The sequence below is a fragment of the Schistocerca nitens genome, chromosome 1 (genome assembly GCF_023898315.1).
Source record: "Schistocerca nitens isolate TAMUIC-IGC-003100 chromosome 1, iqSchNite1.1, whole genome shotgun sequence".
Taxonomy (NCBI): Eukaryota; Metazoa; Arthropoda; class Insecta; order Orthoptera; family Acrididae; genus Schistocerca; species Schistocerca nitens.
The window spans coordinates 539,921,257-539,942,465 of record NC_064614.1 but is presented as its reverse complement, the minus strand read 5'-3'; the positions used below and the strand labels follow the sequence as shown (position 1 = coordinate 539,942,465).

At 44.6% G+C, this 21,209-nt stretch overlaps 1 protein-coding gene across 6 annotated transcripts in view; it reads right to left on the bottom strand.

The window, feature by feature from the left end:
• Positions 1-21,209, bottom strand: part of LOC126253797 (ATP-binding cassette sub-family C member 5-like) — a 546,227-nt gene that overhangs the window by 170,971 nt on the left and 354,047 nt on the right. For all 6 annotated transcript variants that reach the window (XM_049955254.1, XM_049955255.1, XM_049955256.1 and 3 more), the window contains one exon: positions 10,605-10,753. In XM_049955254.1, the coding sequence (XP_049811211.1) occupies positions 10,605-10,753 (149 nt within the window). The remainder of the gene's footprint in view (positions 1-10,604; positions 10,754-21,209) is intronic.

Sequence of the window (21,209 nt, the reverse complement as noted above, 5' to 3'; positions counted from 1 at the left end):
GTATATATCTCTGTTATCTCTTTATTGTCTGCCTCCATGGCTGAGATGTCAGCACATGTGACTGCCATGCAGTGGGTCAGGGTTCGATTGTTGGGGAGGTTGGAGATTTTCTGTACTTGGGGACTGGATGTTGTGTTGTTGTTGTCATCATCATCATCATAATCATCATCATCATCATCATTTCATCATCATCAACAAGCAAGTTGCCCAACACAGTGTCAACTGAAAAAGACTTGGAACTGAGTGGCGAACTTCCCCAGTTGGAACTCCCACTCATCAATGTCATACGATCATTTCATTTCATCTCTTTATTTAAATCCTTCTGCTAGTGTCCTACATCCTAACATCATCTGCATAATCTTTCTTTTGTGAGGGTACAGAATTTAGATGAATTAAACTTGGGATTTTTCCCATAACCATTAGAGCTGCAAAATTTCCTGTTTCACTGTCATCTACAAATGAGTAAGCATGACTGTTTCATTATACGGTTTATAGTAACTCAAATATCTGTTTTACACTTTATCATTTATCTGAGTTACTCATTGGGTGAAGTTCACCAGCAGATATTCCTATGCCATGACAGGTGCTGCATGGAACTTCCAACACCACATGGAGTGCCAAGAGGGACCTCACAAGAATCAATCAAGAATCAAGAATCAAGAATTTTATTCACCGTAGATCATTTTACAATGATATTGGCTTCGTCATACAAGATGTACTAGTACATACAGAATAATAAAATAAACTTCTGTCAATACATTATAGAATACATTTGAAGCATGGCAGTGTACCAAATTACAAAGGATAGCTTTTAAAAGTTAACGCAACAAGCTATCTTATAATCTAATATAATATGGTATTTTATTGTTTATAGTATAAACTTTGTAATTACACACAATTAACCACAGCACAAAATAATATGTTTAACTACAGACAACTTTTAAATGCTTATATTCTCCTCAGGCATCTCAAAGAATTCTTTAATGTCATAGAATGGATTATCTGACAGCCAGCTGTACGACTTAATTTAAAAGAATTTGTATCCATAGACTGAACATGAACTGGCAGTTTATTGAACATTTTGAGTGGGTTAACTTTGTGGGAATTTCCTGTTCTCGCTAATCTGTGGCACGGTATGTCTAAATTACCGTTAGCCCTGGTGTTATGTGTGGTGTCACCGCCAGACACCACACTTGCTAGGTGGTAGCCTTTAAATCGGCCGCGGTCCATTAGTATACGTTGGACCCGCGTGTTGCCACTATCAGTGATTGCAGACCGAGCGGCGCTACATGGCAAGTGTAGAGAGACGTCCTAGCACTCGCCCCAGTTGTACAACCGAATTTGCTAGCGATGGTTCACTGACAAAATATGCTCTCATTTGCCGAGACGATAGTTAGCATAGCCTTCAGATACGTCATTTGCTACGACCTAGCAAGGCACCATTATCGGTTGCTATTGATCTTGCTATTCATGTACCGTCAGACCGACGTTCACCATTAATGGATTAAAAATAAGTATTCCACCAGCTACGTCCGTTTTTCTAAATTCTAATTTCCTTGTCCTGTTCCAGACCTCACGCCAGCCTGCGTGAGCTGAAACGCGTGCCTTTCGGCTTCCTCTATTATTAAGGTGTTGGCTCTCCTGCCAACGCACAACATTTGGCGACGAGGATGGGATTGTGCTTTGGAGTGTCAATGTGGACTCCCTTATTCAGATACTATGGTACGTGATGCAATTGCACAGAACATTTCTGATGTTCATATAAGGGAACAGATTTTGAAACTAGTCAATCCCTCCCTTCAACAAGTGATAGACATATTGGATCGGCAGGACACACTTGACTTTGCTCAGGAATCATTTGAAACTTCGCCACCCGTGTGTCAGGTTACCCGGCCCGCCGGGCGAGCTGCATGGAGCAGTAAACAGCCCTCGCGCCCGGCCGCGCCGTTGCCACCAGGCTCTCAGCCATGTGTGCCGCGCAGGCAAGCAAATGCCGTGCTAAAATCATGCCCGCAGTGTGCTTCTAGACATTCGCGTGAGAATTGCCCATCACGCCAAGCTATTTGCTTTTTCTGTAATAAAAAAGGCCATGTTCAGAGTGTTTGCCAGAAAAAGCTCCAGTCGGACACTCAAAACCATTCCAGGTCCTTTGCTTCGTGGCGAATTTGAACCAAGGATACTCAGGGTCGTGAAACTTCGCCCATGGCAATTCATGTAGTTCATTCCACTCCATTCAGTGCCACTCTCTCTAACAGTGACTGTGTTCGTCCCACAAATAGTGTGCGTCGACATCGCCGGAAATCCCATCAAGTCGCAAGTGATTCTGTACCAGTGTCAGTTCACGTTGCACGAGACAGTCGCTCTTGTCGTCAGCAGGACAATAAACTTTTTGTAGACTTGGACATTAACGGCAAAGTGATACCATTCCAGCTCAATACCGGAGCTGCAGTTTCACTGAGCAATCAAGACACATACAAACAGCTGGGCACACCTCCGTTGCATGCCACATATGTATGTTAAGTTAACTGGTTATTCTGGGCAAGATATCCCTGTATTAGGATATTGCAGCCTTCTTGCAACATACAAAGGACAAACAAAACTTGTTTCATTTTACATCCTTCGTTCTTCTTCTGCAGTGAACTTGTTTGGTTTCGATTTATTTCAGTTGTTTAACTTGTCTATAGTAAATCAGGTGCTATCAGTGAACCAGACTGTGCCTTCAGACAGTGTTTCTCGTCTATGTGAAGAATTTGCAGACGTTTTTGCACCGGGCCTTGGTTGCGCTAAGAACTATAAAGCACATTTGGAACTGAAAGTAAACATGCAACCGAAGTTTTTCAGAGCACGCAATGTTCCCCATGCATTGCGTAATGAGGTCGCAAAAACATTACACGATTTGGAATCACAAGGTGTAATTGAAAATGTGCAGGCTTCTCTCTGGGCATCACTCTTAGTAATTTTGCCAAAACCTTCCAGAAAATTGAGACTTTGTGTGGACTTCAAGGCAACAGTGAATCCACAACTAGTGATTGCAATTTTTCATTTACCCCGCCCGGAAGATCTTTTTGACAAACTGTGCCCGGGTAAATATTTTTCGAAGTTGGACCTAGCAGATGCGTACTTGCAAATACCGGTAGACGAAGAATCCCAGCGGATTTTGGTGGTTAACACGCATCTTGGTTTGTATCGATTCAAACGACTGCTATTCTGGTGTGCATCTGCCCCTGCATTGTTTCAGCAACATCTCCAAACTGTTTGTACGTCGGTACCTACTCCAGCAAACAATCTAGATGATATTGTGATCTCCAGAAAGATGGAAGAAGAACATTTAGCCAATCTCAGAACATTATTTCAGGCCTTGCGACAAAATGGTATTCGCTTGCGGAAGGACAAATGTGTATTTTTTTGCTCGTGACTTACCCTACCTGGGACATGTACTCAATGCCCAAGGCATACATCCCAGTCCCAAGCACCTCTGTGCCATACAAGACTTGCCTTCACCGCAGAATTTGAAGCAGCTACAGAGTGTGCTGGGAAAAATCAACTATTACCATAAATATCTGCCCCACGCCTCTTCCATTTCAGCTCCGCTTCATCGCTTACGCCGTAAAGGTGTTCCGTTCGTCTGGACGACGGAATGCGAACGCGCCTTTCGCCAGTTGAAATCGGCATTGTTTTCCAATACTTGCCTTACGCCATTCGATCCCCAGAAGCCCCTTTTGTTGATGGTGGATGCATCGGATTTCGGGATTGGTGCTGTGCTTGTGCACGAAGATGGATCGCTCGATCGCCCTATTGTCTTTGCGTCCAAATTGCTCTCGTCTGCGCAAAGAAATTATTCCCAGACCGAGAAAGAAGCATTGGCTCTCATATTTGGTGTTACAAAGTTTCATGATTTCTTGTATGGTTGTCACTTTATCATCATCACAGACCACAAACCTTTGACATCGCTTTTTCATCCGAACAAGCCTGTACCTCCATGTACAGCGCAGAAATTCATTCGCTGGTCTATTTTCCTCTCGCAGTACCGCTACGATATCTTGTATCAGTCCACTGCTAAGCATGGAAACGCCGATGCGTCGTCCCGTTTGCCTGTTGCTGAGGATAGGGCATTCGATTCCTCTGAACTTGCTTGCATGTTCATTGATACGGAAACCGATGACGTGGTCGAATCGTTTCCGATTGATTTCCGTCGTGTAGCTACAGCCACAGCTGCTGACCCTGTCCTTGCTACCGTTCTGCGTTTTGTTGCTACGTAATGGCCCTTGTCAAAGTCACGGATCGGGGATCCGTTGGTTCACCAATTTTTTGCTCACAAGGAGAGACTTTTTGTACGGTGTGGTGTTTTGCTGTTGCGTTCAGATAATGATCAGTCCAGGGTCGTGGTACCACGTTCGTTACAGTACTCTGTCTTACAGCTTCTCCACCAAGGACATTGGGGTATAGTGAGACCGAAACAACTTGCTCGTCAGCACTGTACTTGGTTCGGAATCGATGCCACGATTACAAAAATGTGCTCTTCTTGCATGGTGTGTGCCGAACAACAATCAGCACTGCCGCGGAAATTCTTTGCATGGCCAAAAGCCACTTCCCCTTGGCAACGCTTCCCCTTGGCAACGCTTGCTGGTCCATTCTAGAATGCTTGCTGGTTGGTTGTGGTAGATTCATTCAGTAATTTTCCTTTTGTTGTCCGGATGTCTTTCACGACGTCATCTGCCACCATCCAAGCGTTATCTGCTATCTTTTGCATTGAAGGTCTTCCACAGACTATTGTTTCCGACAATGGCCCACAAGTCATGTCCACAGAATTTCAGTCATTCTGCAAGGCCAATCGTATTCAACATCTGACGTCCGTGCCGTTTTCGCCACAGTCAAATGGTGCCGCTGAACGATTGGTCAGGACTTTCAAGTCACAGATGTTGAAGTTAAAAGAGTCGCATTCTTGGGAGGACGCGTTATTGCTCTTTTTGTCCTCGTATCGCTCTCAGCCCCGAGATGGTTGCTCGCCGGCTGAGTTGCTCCACGGCCGTCATCACCGAACCTTGATGTCTTTGCTGCATCTGCCGCATCAGGTTCCTGTGCAGCGGCAGACACCTGCTTTTGCTCCAGGCGAAATTGTCTACCATTGTCACTACTGAGGTTCACGGCATTGGCTCGAAGGGCGCATTCTTCGCTGCCTCGGACGCGCTATGTATCTGGTTTTGGGGGCCTCTGGTGAGGTGCGCCGGCATCTCAACCAGCTGCGCCTCTGTCGTCGCATGGGATCTGCCGCTCGCCGTCTGCTTTCAGCGACAGTGCCATCCGGTCAGTGCCCTGGGGACCCATCTACTGGCTCGCCTCAACCCCAGGTGTTACCGATGCTGCCTTCCATTTTGGCCCATAGCGACACGCCGCCACCGCCGCCGCCTGTTCCCCCGCCAGCGACGCCCACAGTGGACGCTTCGCTGCAGCTGCCGGGCGCCTCCCTAGGTCACGCGCTACCGATTGCTTCCCATGACCGGACGTCCTCCGACATGGAAATCTTGCCCGCTCCGGACCATATGTTGTCTTCGCCCGTCGGGTGCCCCGACCCGATGGAGGTCGACCCTTCGGCCCCTCCTGTCTCTCTGCGGGTGCATACACCGCATGTTGGTGAGCACCCTGGAGCAGGTTTTCAGGTGTTTCCTAGCTCCCCGCGGTCTGAATGGCAGGGTGCGGGTGGCACAGCCTCGCCTGTTGTTAGGCTCCCTACCTCATCGCATACGTCAACATGGGGTCCTCCCCACGGCACGCGGAAGCCTTATAACACAATCGTACACCGATTTGCGGGGGAGGAATGTGGTGTCACCGCCAGACACCACACTTGCTAGGTGGTAGCCTTTAAATCGGCCGCGGTCCATTAGTATACGTCGGACCCGCGTGTCGCCACTATCAGTGATTGCAGACCGAGCGCCGCCACACGGCAAGTCTAGAGAGACTTCCTAGCACTCGCCCCAGTTGTACAACCGACTTTGCTAGCAATGGTTCACTGACAAAATACGCTCTCATTTGCCGAGACGATAGTTAGCATAGCCTTCAGCTACGTCATTTGCTACGACCTAGCAAGGCGCCATTATCAGTTGCTATTGATCTTGTTATTCATGTACCGTCAGACCGACATTCACCATTAATGGATTAAAGTTAAGTATTCCACCAGCTACGTCCGTTTTTCTAAATTCTAAATTCCTTGTCCTGTTCCAGACCTCAAGCCAACCTGCGTGAGCTAAAACGCGTGCCTTTCGGCTTCCTCTATTATTAAGGTGTTGGCTCTCCTGCCAACCCACAACATTGTGTTCGTGTATTTCCCTTCTGGCAATAAATTCTGAAATATTAATTATAATATAGAGTACAGACACATAGATGTATAGATTTATAATTGTAAGTATTCTGAGTCTGGAAAAAAGAGGACGACAGTGCTCCCTATGACCTCTTTTACATATTATACGTATGACTTTTTTTTTGTAATTTCAATATGTTTTTGATGTGAGGGGAGTGCCCCCATATAATCAGACCATATGAAATATGTGACTGGAATAGCCCAAAGTATGTCACCCTGAGGTACTCCAAGCTCACTACCTCCCTTAGTTTCAAGAGAAGGTATGCCACCCGAGATATTTTTTCACACACATGATTGACATGTTCCTCCCAATATAGTTTTGAGTCAATGTGAATACCTAAGAGTTTTACCGACTTATTGCCTACTTCATTTGATGTTTCCATTAACAGTTGTTGTGTTTTGTCAGGGTTGCATAGGAGCTTATTGGCTGCAAACCAGTTCAGGGTCTTATCTAGTGTTTCTTTTGTTAGGTTATTCAGATCTGAAATGTTCTGATGTGTGGTAAGTAGTGTTGTATCGTCAGCATAACACACAACAGGGTGAGCTATTTTTTAGGTAAATCATTAATAGCGACAATGAAGAAGAAGGGTCCAAGGATAGACCCTTGTGGTACACCTGTGCTGATTTCCATGATGGAAGAATTTAAATTTCTGACTGAAACGAATTGTTTTCGGTTACTTAAATAAGAATTTATCACAGATAAAGTGCTCCCTCTCACCCCATAAAACTCTAGTTTCCCCAGTAGTATGTCAACAGGAATGCAATCGAAAGCTTTGTTAGGTCACATAATACCAGTGATACCATGTTATTATTTTCAAAAGCTGTTCAGGTTTGGTCAATGATTTCCAAGATGGCCCCTGCTGTGTTCTTCCCCTTTCGAAAGCCAAACTGATTGTTACATAGGATATTGTGTTTTTGAAAGAAGCTGCTTATTTGTGTGTGTATCAGCACCTCAAATACCTTTGAGAATATTGGAACAATGGAGACTGGTCTGTAGCTTTGGGAGAGATGTTTGTCTCCTTTTTTAAAAACTGGGACTACTTTTGATACCTTGAGTGCATCCGGAAAAACTCCAAATTCTACACATTAATTAAAAATATAAGCTAATGGTTTGGCGATTGAGTGTATTGTCTTTTTAATCATGTTATTTGATAACCAATAACAGTCCATACTCTTAGAACCTGAAAATTTGGATACAGCTTTTATAACATCAGCAGGTGTGACAGCCCTCCATTGAAATGCCAGGTTAACAGGCAGTGGTGTTCCAACAAGGTTCATTGCAGATGAATTTGTTGCTTTGATACTGTTACTTATTTCTTTAACTGAGTTTAAAAAGTACTCATTTAATTCTTCAGGATCAAGCAGAGCTGTTTCCGTGTGTTTCGGTGTATTCTCTTGTTTTATTATTTGCCAGGCTGCCTTGCATTTATTGGGAGCTCTTTCTATATAGTTCTCCACTGCTTGCTTTTTTGCCAGAAGAAGTTTAGCTTTATAGTATTTTTTGCATTTCAGATATGACCTATGAATGTTCACACTCTGTTCTGCCCTTTGGTCAGAGGCTTGTTTATGCATCTGGTACAGCATATGCAAGTTTCCTCTAATTTCTACTAGCTCTTGTGTGAACCAGTTCAGACTTTTCTTTTTCATTTCATTTGGATATCTAATTTTTTTTACTGGTGAGCAAGATGCTTTGGAATGGCTGTATAGTGTGTGCTGATAAATGTGTGAACAAAATAAGTTACTTTGATCGTTTAACGAGCTTAAGTTAAACATATTATGGTGTGTATATGTGGATTAGTAATTGTTCTTGGTGAGTAACTAAAAATACGGCGATCTGTTGAAAGAACAGTGGCATATTGTGCTTTGAAACTAACTAGTGCACAATGGCCGCGACCAGTTCGGAAAATTTGAATACTATTTACGAAATAAGTGAGGAAGCGTGGAATAAACCGTGTTCCTGTAACAAAACAGCAAGAAAAGGCATGTGTTGTGTAAAGTGTAACAGGAAATTCCATTACTCGTGTGTAAATTCAACGAATAGAGTGAAAAGCTGGAAATGCAGTGATTGTTTTCGTACTGACAGTGACGATATGGACGAAATCAAAACAAAACACTATAGGAGTCATCAATGAAGTCTAAAGAAAATAATGCATTATTTTGGAAATTCTTGTAAGGTCTTTAGTTTTTTGTTTAGCTGGAATCTGGTATCCACACAAGACACATGCATGCAACTGACCTTTTAATAAAAGATTTTACTAAGGAACCCATACCAAGAATTTATGATTTCACTACCTGAAAGCCTTTCAGTTTCCTTTTTCCTGATTTACTCACCTTTCTTTATTGATCCTAAAATTACTTTTTCTGAAGCATATATGCATTTAGACTGATTTACTGTTTTGCAATTGTGAATATTGGCGTTTCTAGATAATTATTTTTTTATTATAAACACCTTTTGTTAAGTGAAATGCTAAGTCCTTCTGTCTTAATCTTGCTCTGGTGGCTTCTTTTTCACCCCCTTTTAGGTTGGATGACTTCTCGTAGATACTTAAATTTGGCTGTTTGTCTGATACTTCTGAACTTTGTTTGTAATTTTGATGGTTTCTTGCCATTTGCCATTACCTCTGGTTTTTCAAAAGATCATGTGTAGTCCTGCTTTTCCTGCTGGTTGAGTATTTCTGTCTGTTTTTGTGCTACCTCTGTATTGTCAGTCAAAGCTGCTAAATCATCTGCAAACAAGCAGTTTTGAAACATACTTTCTCCAATAAGCATGTACTCATTCCATTTCTGATGTTAGATTGTGCAATTTTTTTTTTTTTTTTTTTTTTTTTCATTGTGTGATCACTTTTTCAGTTACAAAGTTTAATGGGATTGGTGACAGTCCATCACCTTGTAGGTCTCCTGTCTTGATCTCAAATGGGTATAATATGTCTCCCATGCATTTTACTTGAGATTTTATATTTTTTGGTCTTTTCTTTAAGAGCTTTTGTTTGTTTGTTTGTTTGTTTTTTTTTTTTTTTTGCCTATTTTAAATTCTGCCCTTCTTTTACAAAAGTATGAATTTTACTTTCTTCTAACCACTAGGCACTGATTTTTAATCGAGAAATGTACTGAATATTATGGTTGGAAATGGATGTAAGTCAGTAGCAAATTCTGTACAGAATCTGACAGGGATTCTGTTTTATTTTAGAAATTCACCTGCAATTCAACGCCACTGACACTAACATATATATCATTCATCTTTGCAATGTGTAAGAATAAAACTGGGGCAGCACTTTTGATCTTCAATTGAAGATATAAAGTCTATAAATGAGTCCATAATCATGTTATGGCACTTTATTTGTAAAGGTCCATTTTGATCACATAAAATGTACGATTCACAATTACCATTTTCAGCAGCTGTCACCTTCAGATCTCTTAAAAATAGTAAAACAGTATTGTAACGAACTAAATTCAATTAACTGAAGCAAAATCTATAATAGGCCTATTGATAATCAAAAATAATAAAAATATTAACCTGATTAACAACCATGCATACCAGTATTACAAAAATTTCTGATTTGTTAGTTAGATGTGTTCCAATCTCTAGTATATGACCATCTTTCAGGACATAAATTTTATCACATTCGCTAACAAAACTAAAATGAAAAAGAAATTATTATATAATAGTAGAGTTCTTATGCACTAAACAATTCCTAACTTTTTAATAAGATGGTCTTTACTTCCAGCATGAGAGGCCAAAAATATTTTATTTTAGGGTTAAATTAAATGAAATACACTAGTACATCCAGATACAACACAACCAACTGCCAGTTAGTTTAGATATCAGAGAAGAGGAATGCTGATAATTTGAACATTAATTATTGAAATAAACAAAAAGAAATATTTATATGAAGGCAGTTTAGATATCAGAGAAGAGGAATGCTGATAATTTGATCATTAATTATTGAAAGAAATAAAAAGAAATATTTATATGAAGGCAGATGGTTTTACTGACCAACTGAAAAGTGGAAATAAAAGCTATAATGTTAACCAAGGAGAGGTAGACAAAGCAAAGGTGAAAAGAAAATACATTTACCTTCATGTTTTTGAGAAGCTCTAGTTTCTTAAAATAAGACAAAACAGAAAAAAGTGTTAAAACAGCTATTGAGATTTCAAGTCTCACTGTACTCATACGACACTTTTTATAAAACTTAAATTGAAATATATGTAGCAGTTTTGGTGTTCATAACAAAATAAAGGCACCACTTACGAAACATTGTTTTCTTGGTCTTTGTTTGCTGTATATCTTTTGATCATAGTCGAGTATTCCTTCTCAGAAGCCATCAACTCTTCATGTGTTCCTTCCTCTAATATACGACCATCTTTCAGGACATAAATTTTATCACATCTGCTAAGAAACTAAAATGAAAAAGGAATTGCTATACAGTATCTGTACAGTTAGTTTAGGAGTACAACAAGAAAGTCTAAAATCAAACATAAAAATATTTGTATTTCATATTAAATCTGAACAGAAAACAAACTTAATAACAGAAATTTACCACAATGATAGTTGCATATGGAAAAATGATCATGTGGTAGCAATAGAAGATATAACATAAAATGTGCATGCAGAGGGTATCAAATGTTCCCCACTGTATTACCCCCAAATGTTTCTGCATTTTAGCAGCTCTGTGCCAATGTCACATTGTTCCGCAGAACACCCCATTCTTCTCTCTCACAATCTCAAATGACTATTGAGGTTGCTGATATGGAGTACCTGGCAATAGGTGGCACCACAATGCACCTAATATGAAAAAGTATGTTTTTGGGGGTGTCCAGATACTTTTGGTCACATAGTGTATTTGTCGCAGTAACCCAGAAACTCAAATCCACTGAGATAGAAATTGAATCTGCATGCAAAATTCTTTGGGCAAGACTCAGTGCCAGGGGTGGGCATAAATTGGTAACTGGATCCTTCTATTGCCAATCAGACTCATCTCCTGATGTAAATGACAAATTTAGAGAAAAACTCTGTTTTCTTGTATGTAAGTTTCCCAATCATACATAATCATCCAACAACCAAGACAGTTTTGTTAGTGGTGGGCATGACATCATGTGAAACATTATTAACTGCCTTCTCTGAAAGCTACCTAGACCTGATAGTTCAAGACCCCACTCACATTGGAAATATATTTTATCTAATGGCAACAAATAGATATGACCTCTTAGAGAGTGTCCTCAAGTAGAAAGATAAATATGTTCAGCAAACTAAATAAAAAAGCAATAGTGTCATATCCTAATGAGAAACTTGAAACTTTCAGCACAGGGCAGGAGCATGTAGAACAACTATGGCTCAAGTGTAAAAAAATAGTTGACCATGCACTGCATAGATATGTACCCAATAGAACAGTTCCTAATCAGAGGGGTCATCCATGGGATAGCTTCACTGTAAAGAAACACCGAAGGAAACAGAGGTTACTGCATAATAGGTGTAAAACAAAGCTTAGGACAGTAGATAGACAGATGCTGAATGAAACATGTTTGGCAGTCAAGAAAACAGTGTGTAAAGCCTTCAATGATTACCGTAGCAGAACACTGTCAATTTATCTTTCACAAAACCCACTGAAATTATAGTTATATGTAAAGCTGTCACTGGCACCAAGGTTAGTGTCCAGTTGCTTATGAATGACACAGAAACAGAAATTGACGGTAGCAAAGGATAGCTGAAATGTTTAACACAATTTTCAAATGTTCCTTTACAAAGGAAAACCCGCTGAAAAGATGAATGAATTAAGTTAATGTAACTGGTACTGAGAAACAGCTGAATTCATTAAAACTGAACAAAGCTCCAGGGCCTGATGGAATTCCTATCAGGTTCTGTACTGAATTTGTGATTGACTTAGCCTATCTAACCATATCCTTGACATTGATTTGTTGTAGAATCTTAGAACACATTCTGAGCTCAAACATAAAGAGGCATCTCGAACAGAATGACCTCCTCCATGCCAACCAGCAGGGATTCCAAAACCATCGATCATGTGAAACCCACTCCCACTTTTCTTACATGATATACTGAAAGATTTGGATCAAGACAGTCTGGAAGATGCAATATTTCTTGATTTCTGAAAGCGTTTGACTCAGTACCTCATCCATGCTCCTGGTCAGAAGTATGAACATATGAAGTATCAAGTGAAATTTGTGACTGCACTGAGGAATGTTTGGTAGGAAGGCACAGCTTGTTATTGTGGACAGAGAGTCACTGTAAGATGTAGAAGTAACTTTGGGAGTGAAGTGTTTTGGGAACCTTGTTCATGTTGTACATACATCAAAAAAAGTTTTGCATCACCTTGGTTCCCAGAGCTCCTGAAGGTAGACATTGACTGTAGATATTGTATCACAGACACAGTCCCTTTGATTGTTCAGAGATGTCACTAAACCCGCCCAGAGATGTAAACAACCATGCATGAGCAGCGCGTATTAGATGGAGGGGTTCTGATAGCCGATCAGTTCCAGTCATTCCACCAGGAAGAAGGTAGACAGCTCGTATTGTCTGCAGTTCGACCATGCCTAGACGGACAGTACCACAGTTCAAACATGTTCGGATTTAACTCTTCAGGCTTTCCCGGCGATCTAATGACATCTTGGGTTGTCGGGTGTTCTGCCGGATATCAGCGTCGTACTTGCACGATATTTCGGTCACGTAGCTCGTAACCTTCATCAGGTGCGACCTGAGACTGCACCTCGAGTGGACCTGGTCCAGTATTTATGCCTATGGCCTTCCCCCTCCACCAACGGCTGCAGGCGCTTCCTCTGTGGTCCGCGCCCATTCCCTGCGACCTGCTGGAGCGCGGCTGCTCCGTTTTCGGTCCGCTGCGGTTCTACGTGTTCCCTCTGCGGTCCGCGCCCACCAAACCCGCTCCTGGGGGTTTCATCTACGGTCTGGGGTACCAAGCGTTCCCCCTGCGGTCCGCGCCCGCTCACCACGACCTGTTGGAGCGTTGCCGCTCCGTTTTTCGTCCGCTGCGGCTCTAGATGTCCCCTCTGCGGTCCGCGCCCACCAGTCCCACTTCTGGGCATTCCATCTTCGGTCTGGTGCGCCTGGCAGTCCGTCAGCGGCTCGTTTTCCATCTCCATGTCTCTGGTTCTTCTGTTTGTGTAGTGTTGCAGCTGGCCCCGTTGTTCCTTTAACAATTCCAGAGCCGGATCCCATGCTCTGCTTAGTTGGTACCCTGTGTCACGGTTCATAAGATCGTCAGCCATTTTAATTTCTATCGATTCTCTTATAATACTGTCCCAAAATCTGGGTGTTTGCGCTAGAATCTTGGTATCCTCATACTTCATGGCATGATCTAGTTCTAGACAGTGTTCAGCAATGGCTGACTTAGTCACCTGTCTTAATCTAGTGTGCCTCTGATGTTCTTTGCACCTGATCTCCACAGTTCTGGTCGTCTGGCCAATGTAGGACATGCCACATTGACAAGGTATATTGTAAATCCCTGGTTTTCGTAATCCCAGGTCGTCTTTGACACTCCCCAGCAGTCCCCCGATCTTGTTGGATGGACAGAAAACACACTTGATATTGTGTTTACGGAGGATCCTACTGATTCTGGCAGAAATAGAGCCAGCATAGGGCAGGTATGCCACCTTCTTTGCTTCATCTTGGTCTTCTCCAGGAACCTGTGGTGTAGTGGCTGGTTGGAGTGCCCTCTCAATTTGTCTGTCCGTGTATCCATTCTTGGAGATAACTGTTTTGAGATGTTCTATCTCTATAGGTAGATTCTCTTGGTCTGACAGGGCCCGTGCTCTGTGGACCAAAGTCTTCAGAACCCCATTCTTCTGTGCAGGGTGGTGACAGCTGCTGGCCTGCAGATATAAATCAGTGTGTGTTGGTTTTCGGTACACACTGTGGCCAATTGATCCATCTGCTTTCCTCTGGACTAGTACATCCAGAAATGGCAGCTGGCCATTCTTCTCCAGTTTCATGGTGAACTCGATATTAGGGTGGCATGAGTTAAGATGTTCGAGAAACTCATTGAGCCTGTCCATCCCATGTGGCCAGATCACGAAGGTGTCATCCACATACCTAAAGAAGCATGTGGGTTTAAATGTGGCTGTCTCCAATGCCCTCTCCTCAAAACTCTCCATAAACATGTTGGCAACCACAGGGGACAGTGGGCTGCCCATGGCTACACCTTCAGTTTGCTCGTAATATTGGTTTCTGTACAGGAAATATGTGGATGTCAGTGTATGACTGAACAGGTCCAACAGAGCACCGTCAAATTTCTCTGCAATCAGTTCTAGTGAGTCCTTCAGTGGGACCCTGGTGAACAGCGATACCACATCAAAACTAACCATGATGTCCGAATCTGTGATGTGCAGTTGCTTGAGGCGTTGCAGGAAATCTTCTGAGTTGCGAATGTGGTGAATACATTTCCCCACATATGGAGACAGGAGACCTTTCAAGTACTTGGCTGTTGTGTACGTAGGTGCCCCAGTATTACTGACAATTGGACGTAGGGGCACGCCCTCCTTGTGTATTTTAGGCAGACCATACAGTCTAGGTGGCACTGGCGCTTTTTCCCGTAGTTGTCTGATGATCTTATCGGGCATCCCTGTTTCCTTCAAGAGAGCACTAGTCTTCTTGGCCAACTTGTCTGTGGGGTCACACTCCAGAATTCTGTATGCAGGGTCCTCCAGAAGTTGGCGTACTTTCTCATCATAATCCACCTGCTGCAAGATGACAGTGGAGTTCCCTTTGTCTGCTGGCAGTACCACAATGCTGTTGTCTTCCCGGAGTTTCTTGAGTGCAAGCCTCTCCTTGGTTGTGATGTTCGATTTCGGCGGCCTGGCCTTGGTGAGGGCCCTGCAGGTCTCTCGGCGGACTTCCTCTGCCACATTAGGTGGAAGTGTGGCTGCAACTTGCTCTACTGCACTGACAAAACCTGAAATGGGTACGTTTCTAGGGGTTGTAGCAAAGTTGAGACCCTTGCTGAGTACCTTTAAGGTTATATCATCAAACTGTATGCCACTCAGATTCGTCACAGTGCGTGTCTCTTCCATCTGCTGTGCTTTCTTACTCATGCGGTCAAACTTTGCAGATTGGCAAGATGAGGCATTCCTTCTAGCACACTCAGCTAAAGACCAGGAGGCACGGTCTACCCAATCCCAATCTTCTCTTGTTAAGGAGGCTGCCATGTACAGATGAATGTGTAACAGCTCCCTGGCCATAACATCTAACCTGTGGCGCAAATCTCGAATCCTCTCTCTCACCAGTGCCATGCTGGCTCTGCGTTTTATCTTGTTCGCCGCTCTGGAGTTGATGTGATGTCTAATTCTGGCAAATACTGGTACCACATCTCCATCTCGACACCTCAGCAAAAAACTGAGAGAACTCAGCATCTTCCCTTTCTTCTGCCGAAGCTTGTCCAGCTTCTTGATATTCTGATACATCTCCTCCCCGTAGAGACTTTTGATGTAACTCTTCAGGCTTTCCCGGCGATCTAATGACATCTTGGGTTGTCGGGTGTTCTGCCGGATATCAGCGTCGTACTTGCACGATATTTCGGTCACGTAGCTCGTAACCTTCATCAGGTGCGACCTGAGACTGCACCTCGAGTGGACCTGGTCCAGTATTTATGCCTATGGCCTTCCCCCTCCACCAACGGCTGCAGGCGCTTCCTCTGTGGTCCGCGCCCATTCCCTGCGACCTGCTGGAGCGCGGCTGCTCCGTTTTCGGTCCGCTGCGGTTCTACGTGTTCCCTCTGCGGTCCGCGCCCACCAAACCCGCTCCTGGGGGTTTCATCTACGGTCTGGGGTACCAAGCGTTCCCCCTGCGGTCCGCGCCCGCTCACCACGACCTGTTGGAGCGTTGCCACTCCGTTTTTCGTCCGCTGCGGCTCTAGATGTCCCCTCTGCGGTCCGCGCCCACCAGTCCCACTTCTGGGCATTCCATCTTCGGTCTGGTGCGCCTGGCAGTCCGTCAGCGGCTCGTTTTCCATCTCCATGTCTCTGGTTCTTCTGTTTGTGTAGTGTTGCAGCTGGCCCCGTTGTTCCTTTAACAATTCCAGAGCCGGATCCCATGCTCTGCTTAGTTGGTACCCTGTGTCACGGTTCATAAGATCGTCAGCCATTTTAATTTCTATCGATTCTCTTATAATACTGTCCCAAAATCTGGGTGTTTGTGCTAGAATCTTGGTATCCTCATACTTCATGGCATGATCTAGTTCTAGACAGTGTTCAGCAATGGCTGACTTAGTCACCTGTCTTAATCTAGTGTGCCTCTGATGTTCTTTGCACCTGATCTCCACAGTTCTGGTCGTCTGGCCAATGTAGGACATGCCACATTGACAAGGTATATTGTAAATCCCTGGTTTTCGTAATCCCAGGTCGTCTTTGACACTCCCCAGCAGTCCCCCGATCTTGTTGGATGGACAGAAAACACACTTGATATTGTGTTTACGGAGGATCCTACTGATTCTGGCAGAAATAGAGCCAGCATAGGGCAGGTATGCCACCTTCTTTGCTTCATCTTGGTCTTCTCCAGGAACCTGTGGTGTAGTGGCTGGTTGGAGTGCCCTCTCAATTTGTCTGTCCGTGTATCCATTCTTAGAGAAAACTGTTTTGAGATGTTCTATCTCTATAGGTAGATTCTCTTGGTCTGACAGGGCCCGTGCTCTGTGGACCAAAGTCTTCAGAACCCCATTCTTCTGTGCAGGGTGGTGACAGCTGCTGGCCTGCAGATATAAATCAGTGTGTGTTGGTTTTCGGTACACACTGGGCCAATTGATCCATCTGCTTTCCTCTGGACTAGTACATCCAGAAATGGCAGCTGGCCATTCTTCTCCAGTTCCATGGTGAACTCGATATTAGGGTGGCATGAGTTAAGATGTTCGAGAAACTCATTGAGCCTGTCCATCCCATGTGGCCAGATCACGAAGGTGTCATCCACATACCTAAAGAAGCATGTGGGTTTAAATGTGGCTGTCTCCAATGCCCTCTCCTCAAAACTCTCCATAAACATGTTGGCAACCACAGGGGACAGTGGGCTGCCCATGGCTACACCTTCAGTTTGCTCGTAATATTGGTTTCTGTACAGGAAATACGTGGATGTCAGTGTATGACTGAACAGGTCCAACAGAGCACCGTCAAATTTCTCTGCAATCAGTTCTAGTGAGTCCTTCAGTGGGACCCTGGTGAACAGCGATACCACATCAAAACTAACCATGATGTCCGAATCTGTGATGTGCAGTTGCTTGAGGCGTTGCAGGAAATCTTCTGAGTTGCGAATGTGGTGAATACATTTCCCCACATATGGAGACAGGAGACCTTTCAAGTACTTGGCTGTTGTGTACGTAGGTGCCCCAGTATTACTGACAATTGGACGTAGGGGCACGCCCTCCTTGTGTATTTTAGGCAGACCATACAGTCTAGGTGGCACTGGCGCTTTTTCCCGTAGTTGTCTGATGATCTTATCGGGCATCCCTGTTTCCTTCAAGAGAGCACTAGTCTTCTTGGCCAACTTGTCTGTGGGGTCACACTCCAGAATTCTGTATGCAGGGTCCTCCAGAAGTTGGCGTACTTTCTCATCATAATCCACCTGCTGCAAGATGACAGTGGAGTTCCCTTTGTCTGCTGGCAGTACCACAATGCTGTTGTCTTCCCGGAGTTTCTTGAGTGCAAGCCTCTCCTTGGTTGTGATGTTCGATTTCGGCGGCCTGGCCTTGGTGAGGGCCCTGCAGGTCTCTCGGCGGACTTCCTCTGCCACATTAGGTGGAAGTGTGGCTGCAACTTGCTCTACTGCACTGACAAAACCTGAAATGGGTACGTTTCTAGGGGTTGTAGCAAAGTTGAGACCCTTGCTGAGTACCTTTAAGGTTATATCATCAAACTGTATGCCACTCAGATTCGTCACAGTGCGTGTCTCTTCCATCTGCTGTGCTTTCTTACTCATGCGGTCAAACTTTGCAGATTGGCAAGATGAGGCATTCCTTCTAGCACACTCAGCTAAAGACCAGGAGGCACGGTCTACCCAATCCCAATCTTCTCTTGTTAAGGAGGCTGCCATGTACAGATGAATGTGTAACAGCTCCCTGGCCATAACATCTAACCTGTGGCGCAAATCTCGAATCCTCTCTCTCACCAGTGCCATGCTGGCTCTGCGTTTTATCTTGTTCGCCGCTCTGGAGTTGATGTGATGTCTAATTCTGGCAAATACTGGTACCACATCTCCATCTCGACACCTCAGCAAAAAACTGAGAGAACTCAGCATCTTCCCTTTCTTCTGCCGAAACTTGTCCAGCTTCTTGATATTCTGATACATCTCCTCCCCGTAGAGACTTTTGATGTAACTCTTCAGGCTTTCCCGGCGATCTAATGACATCTTGGGTTGTCGGGTGTTCTGCCGGATATCAGCGTCGTACTTGCACGATATTTCGGTCACGTAGCTCGTAACCTTCATCAGGTGCGACCTGAGACTGCTCCTCGAGTGGACCTGGTCCAGTATTTATGCCTATGGCCTTCCCCCTCCACCAACGGCTGCAGGCGCTTCCTCTGTGGTCCGCGCCCATTCCCTGCGACCTGCTGGAGCGCGGCTGCTCCGTTTTCGGTCCGCTGCGGTTCTACGTGTTCCCTCTGCGGTCCGCGCCCACCAAACCCGCTCCTGGGGGTTTCATCTACGGTCTGGGGTACCAAGCGTTCCCCCTGCGGTCCGCGCCCACTCACCACGACCTGTTGGAGCGTTGCCGCTCCGTTTTTTGTCCACTGCGGCTCTAGATGTCCCCTCTGCGGTCCGCGCCCACCAGTCCCACTTCTGGGCATTCCATCTTCGGTCTGGTGCGCCTGGCAGTCCGTCAGCGGCTCGTTTTCCATCTCCATGTCTCTGGTTCTTCTGTTTGTGTAGTGTTGCAGCTGGCCCCGTTGTTCCTTTAACAATTCCAGAGCCGGATCCCATGCTCTGCTTAGTTGGTACCCTGTGTCACGGTTCATAAGATCGTCAGCCATTTTAATTTCTATCGATTCTCTTATAATACTGTCCCAAAATCTGGGTGTTTGTGCTAGAATCTTGGTATCCTCATACTTCATGGCATGATCTAGTTCTAGACAGTGTTCAGCAATGGCTGACTTAGTCACCTGTCTTAATCTAGTGTGCCTCTGATGTTCTTTGCACCTGATCTCCACAGTTCTGGTCGTCTGGCCAATGTAGGACATGCCACATTGACAAGGTATATTGTAAATCCCTGGTTTTCGTAATCCCAGGTCGTCTTTGACACTCCCCAGCAGTCCCCCGATCTTGTTGGATGGACAGAAAACACACTTGATATTGTGTTTACGGAGGATCCTACTGATTCTGGCAGAAATAGAGCCAGCATAGGGCAGGTATGCCACCTTCTTTGCTTCATCTTGGTCTTCTCCAGGAACCTGTGGTGTAGTGGCTGGTTGGAGTGCCCTCTCAATTTGTCTGTCCGTGTATCCATTCTTAGAGAAAACTGTTTTGAGATGTTCTATCTCTATAGGTAGATTCTCTTGGTCTGACAGGGCCCGTGCTCTGTGGACCAAAGTCTTCAGAACCCCATTCTTCTGTGCAGGGTGGTGACAGCTGCTGGCCTGCAGATATAAATCAGTGTGTGTTGGTTTTCGGTACACACTGGGCCAATTGATCCATCTGCTTTCCTCTGGACTAGTACATCCAGAAATGGCAGCTGGCCATTCTTCTCCAGTTCCATGGTGAACTCGATATTAGGGTGGCATGAGTTAAGATGTTCGAGAAACTCATTGAGCCTGTCCATCCCATGTGGCCAGATCACGAAGGTGTCATCCACATACCTAAAGAAGCATGTGGGTTTAAATGTGGCTGTCTCCAATGCCCTCTCCTCAAAACTCTCCATAAACATGTTGGCAACCACAGGGGACAGTGGGCTGCCCATGGCTACACCTTCAGTTTGCTCGTAATATTGGTTTCTGTACAGGAAATACGTGGATTTCAGTGTATGACTGAACAGGTCCAACAGAGCACCGTCAAATTTCTCTGCAATCAGTTCTAGTGAGTCCTTCAGTGGGACCCTGGTGAACAGCGATACCACATCAAAACTAACCATGATGTCCGAATCTGTGATGTGCAGTTGCTTGAGGCGTTGCAGGAAATCTTCTGAGTTGCGAATGTGGTGAATACATTTCCCCACATATGGAGACAGGAGACCTTTCAAGTACTTGGCTGTTGTGTACGTAAGTGCCCCAATATTACTGACAATTGGACGTAGGGGCACGCCCTCCTTGTGTATTTTAGGCAGACCATACAGTCTAGGTGGCACTGGCGCTTTTTCCCGTAGTTGTCTGATGATCTTATCGGGCATCCCTGTTTCCTTCAAGAGAGCACTAGTCTTCTTGGCCAACTTGTCTGTGGGGTCACACTCCAGAATTCTGTATGCAGGGTCCTCCAGAAGTTGGCGTACTTTCTCATCATAATCCACCTGCTGCAAGATGACAGTGGAGTTCCCTTTGTCTGCTGGCAGTACCACAATGCTGTTGTCTTCCCGGAGTTTCTTGAGTGCAAGCCTCTCCTTGGTTGTGATGTTCGATTTCGGCGGCCTGGCCTTGGTGAGGGCCCTGCAGGTCTCTCGGCGGACTTCCTCTGCCACATTAGGTGGAAGTGTGGCTGCAACTTGCTCTACTGCACTGACAAAACCTGAAATGGGTACGTTTCTAGGGGTTGTAGCAAAGTTGAGACCCTTGCTGAGTACCTTTAAGGTTATATCATCAAACTGTATGCCACTCAGATTCGTCACAGTGCGTGTCTCTTCCATCTGCTGTGCTTTCTTACTCATGCGGTCAAACTTTGCAGATTGGCAAGATGAGGCATTCCTTCTAGCACACTCAGCTA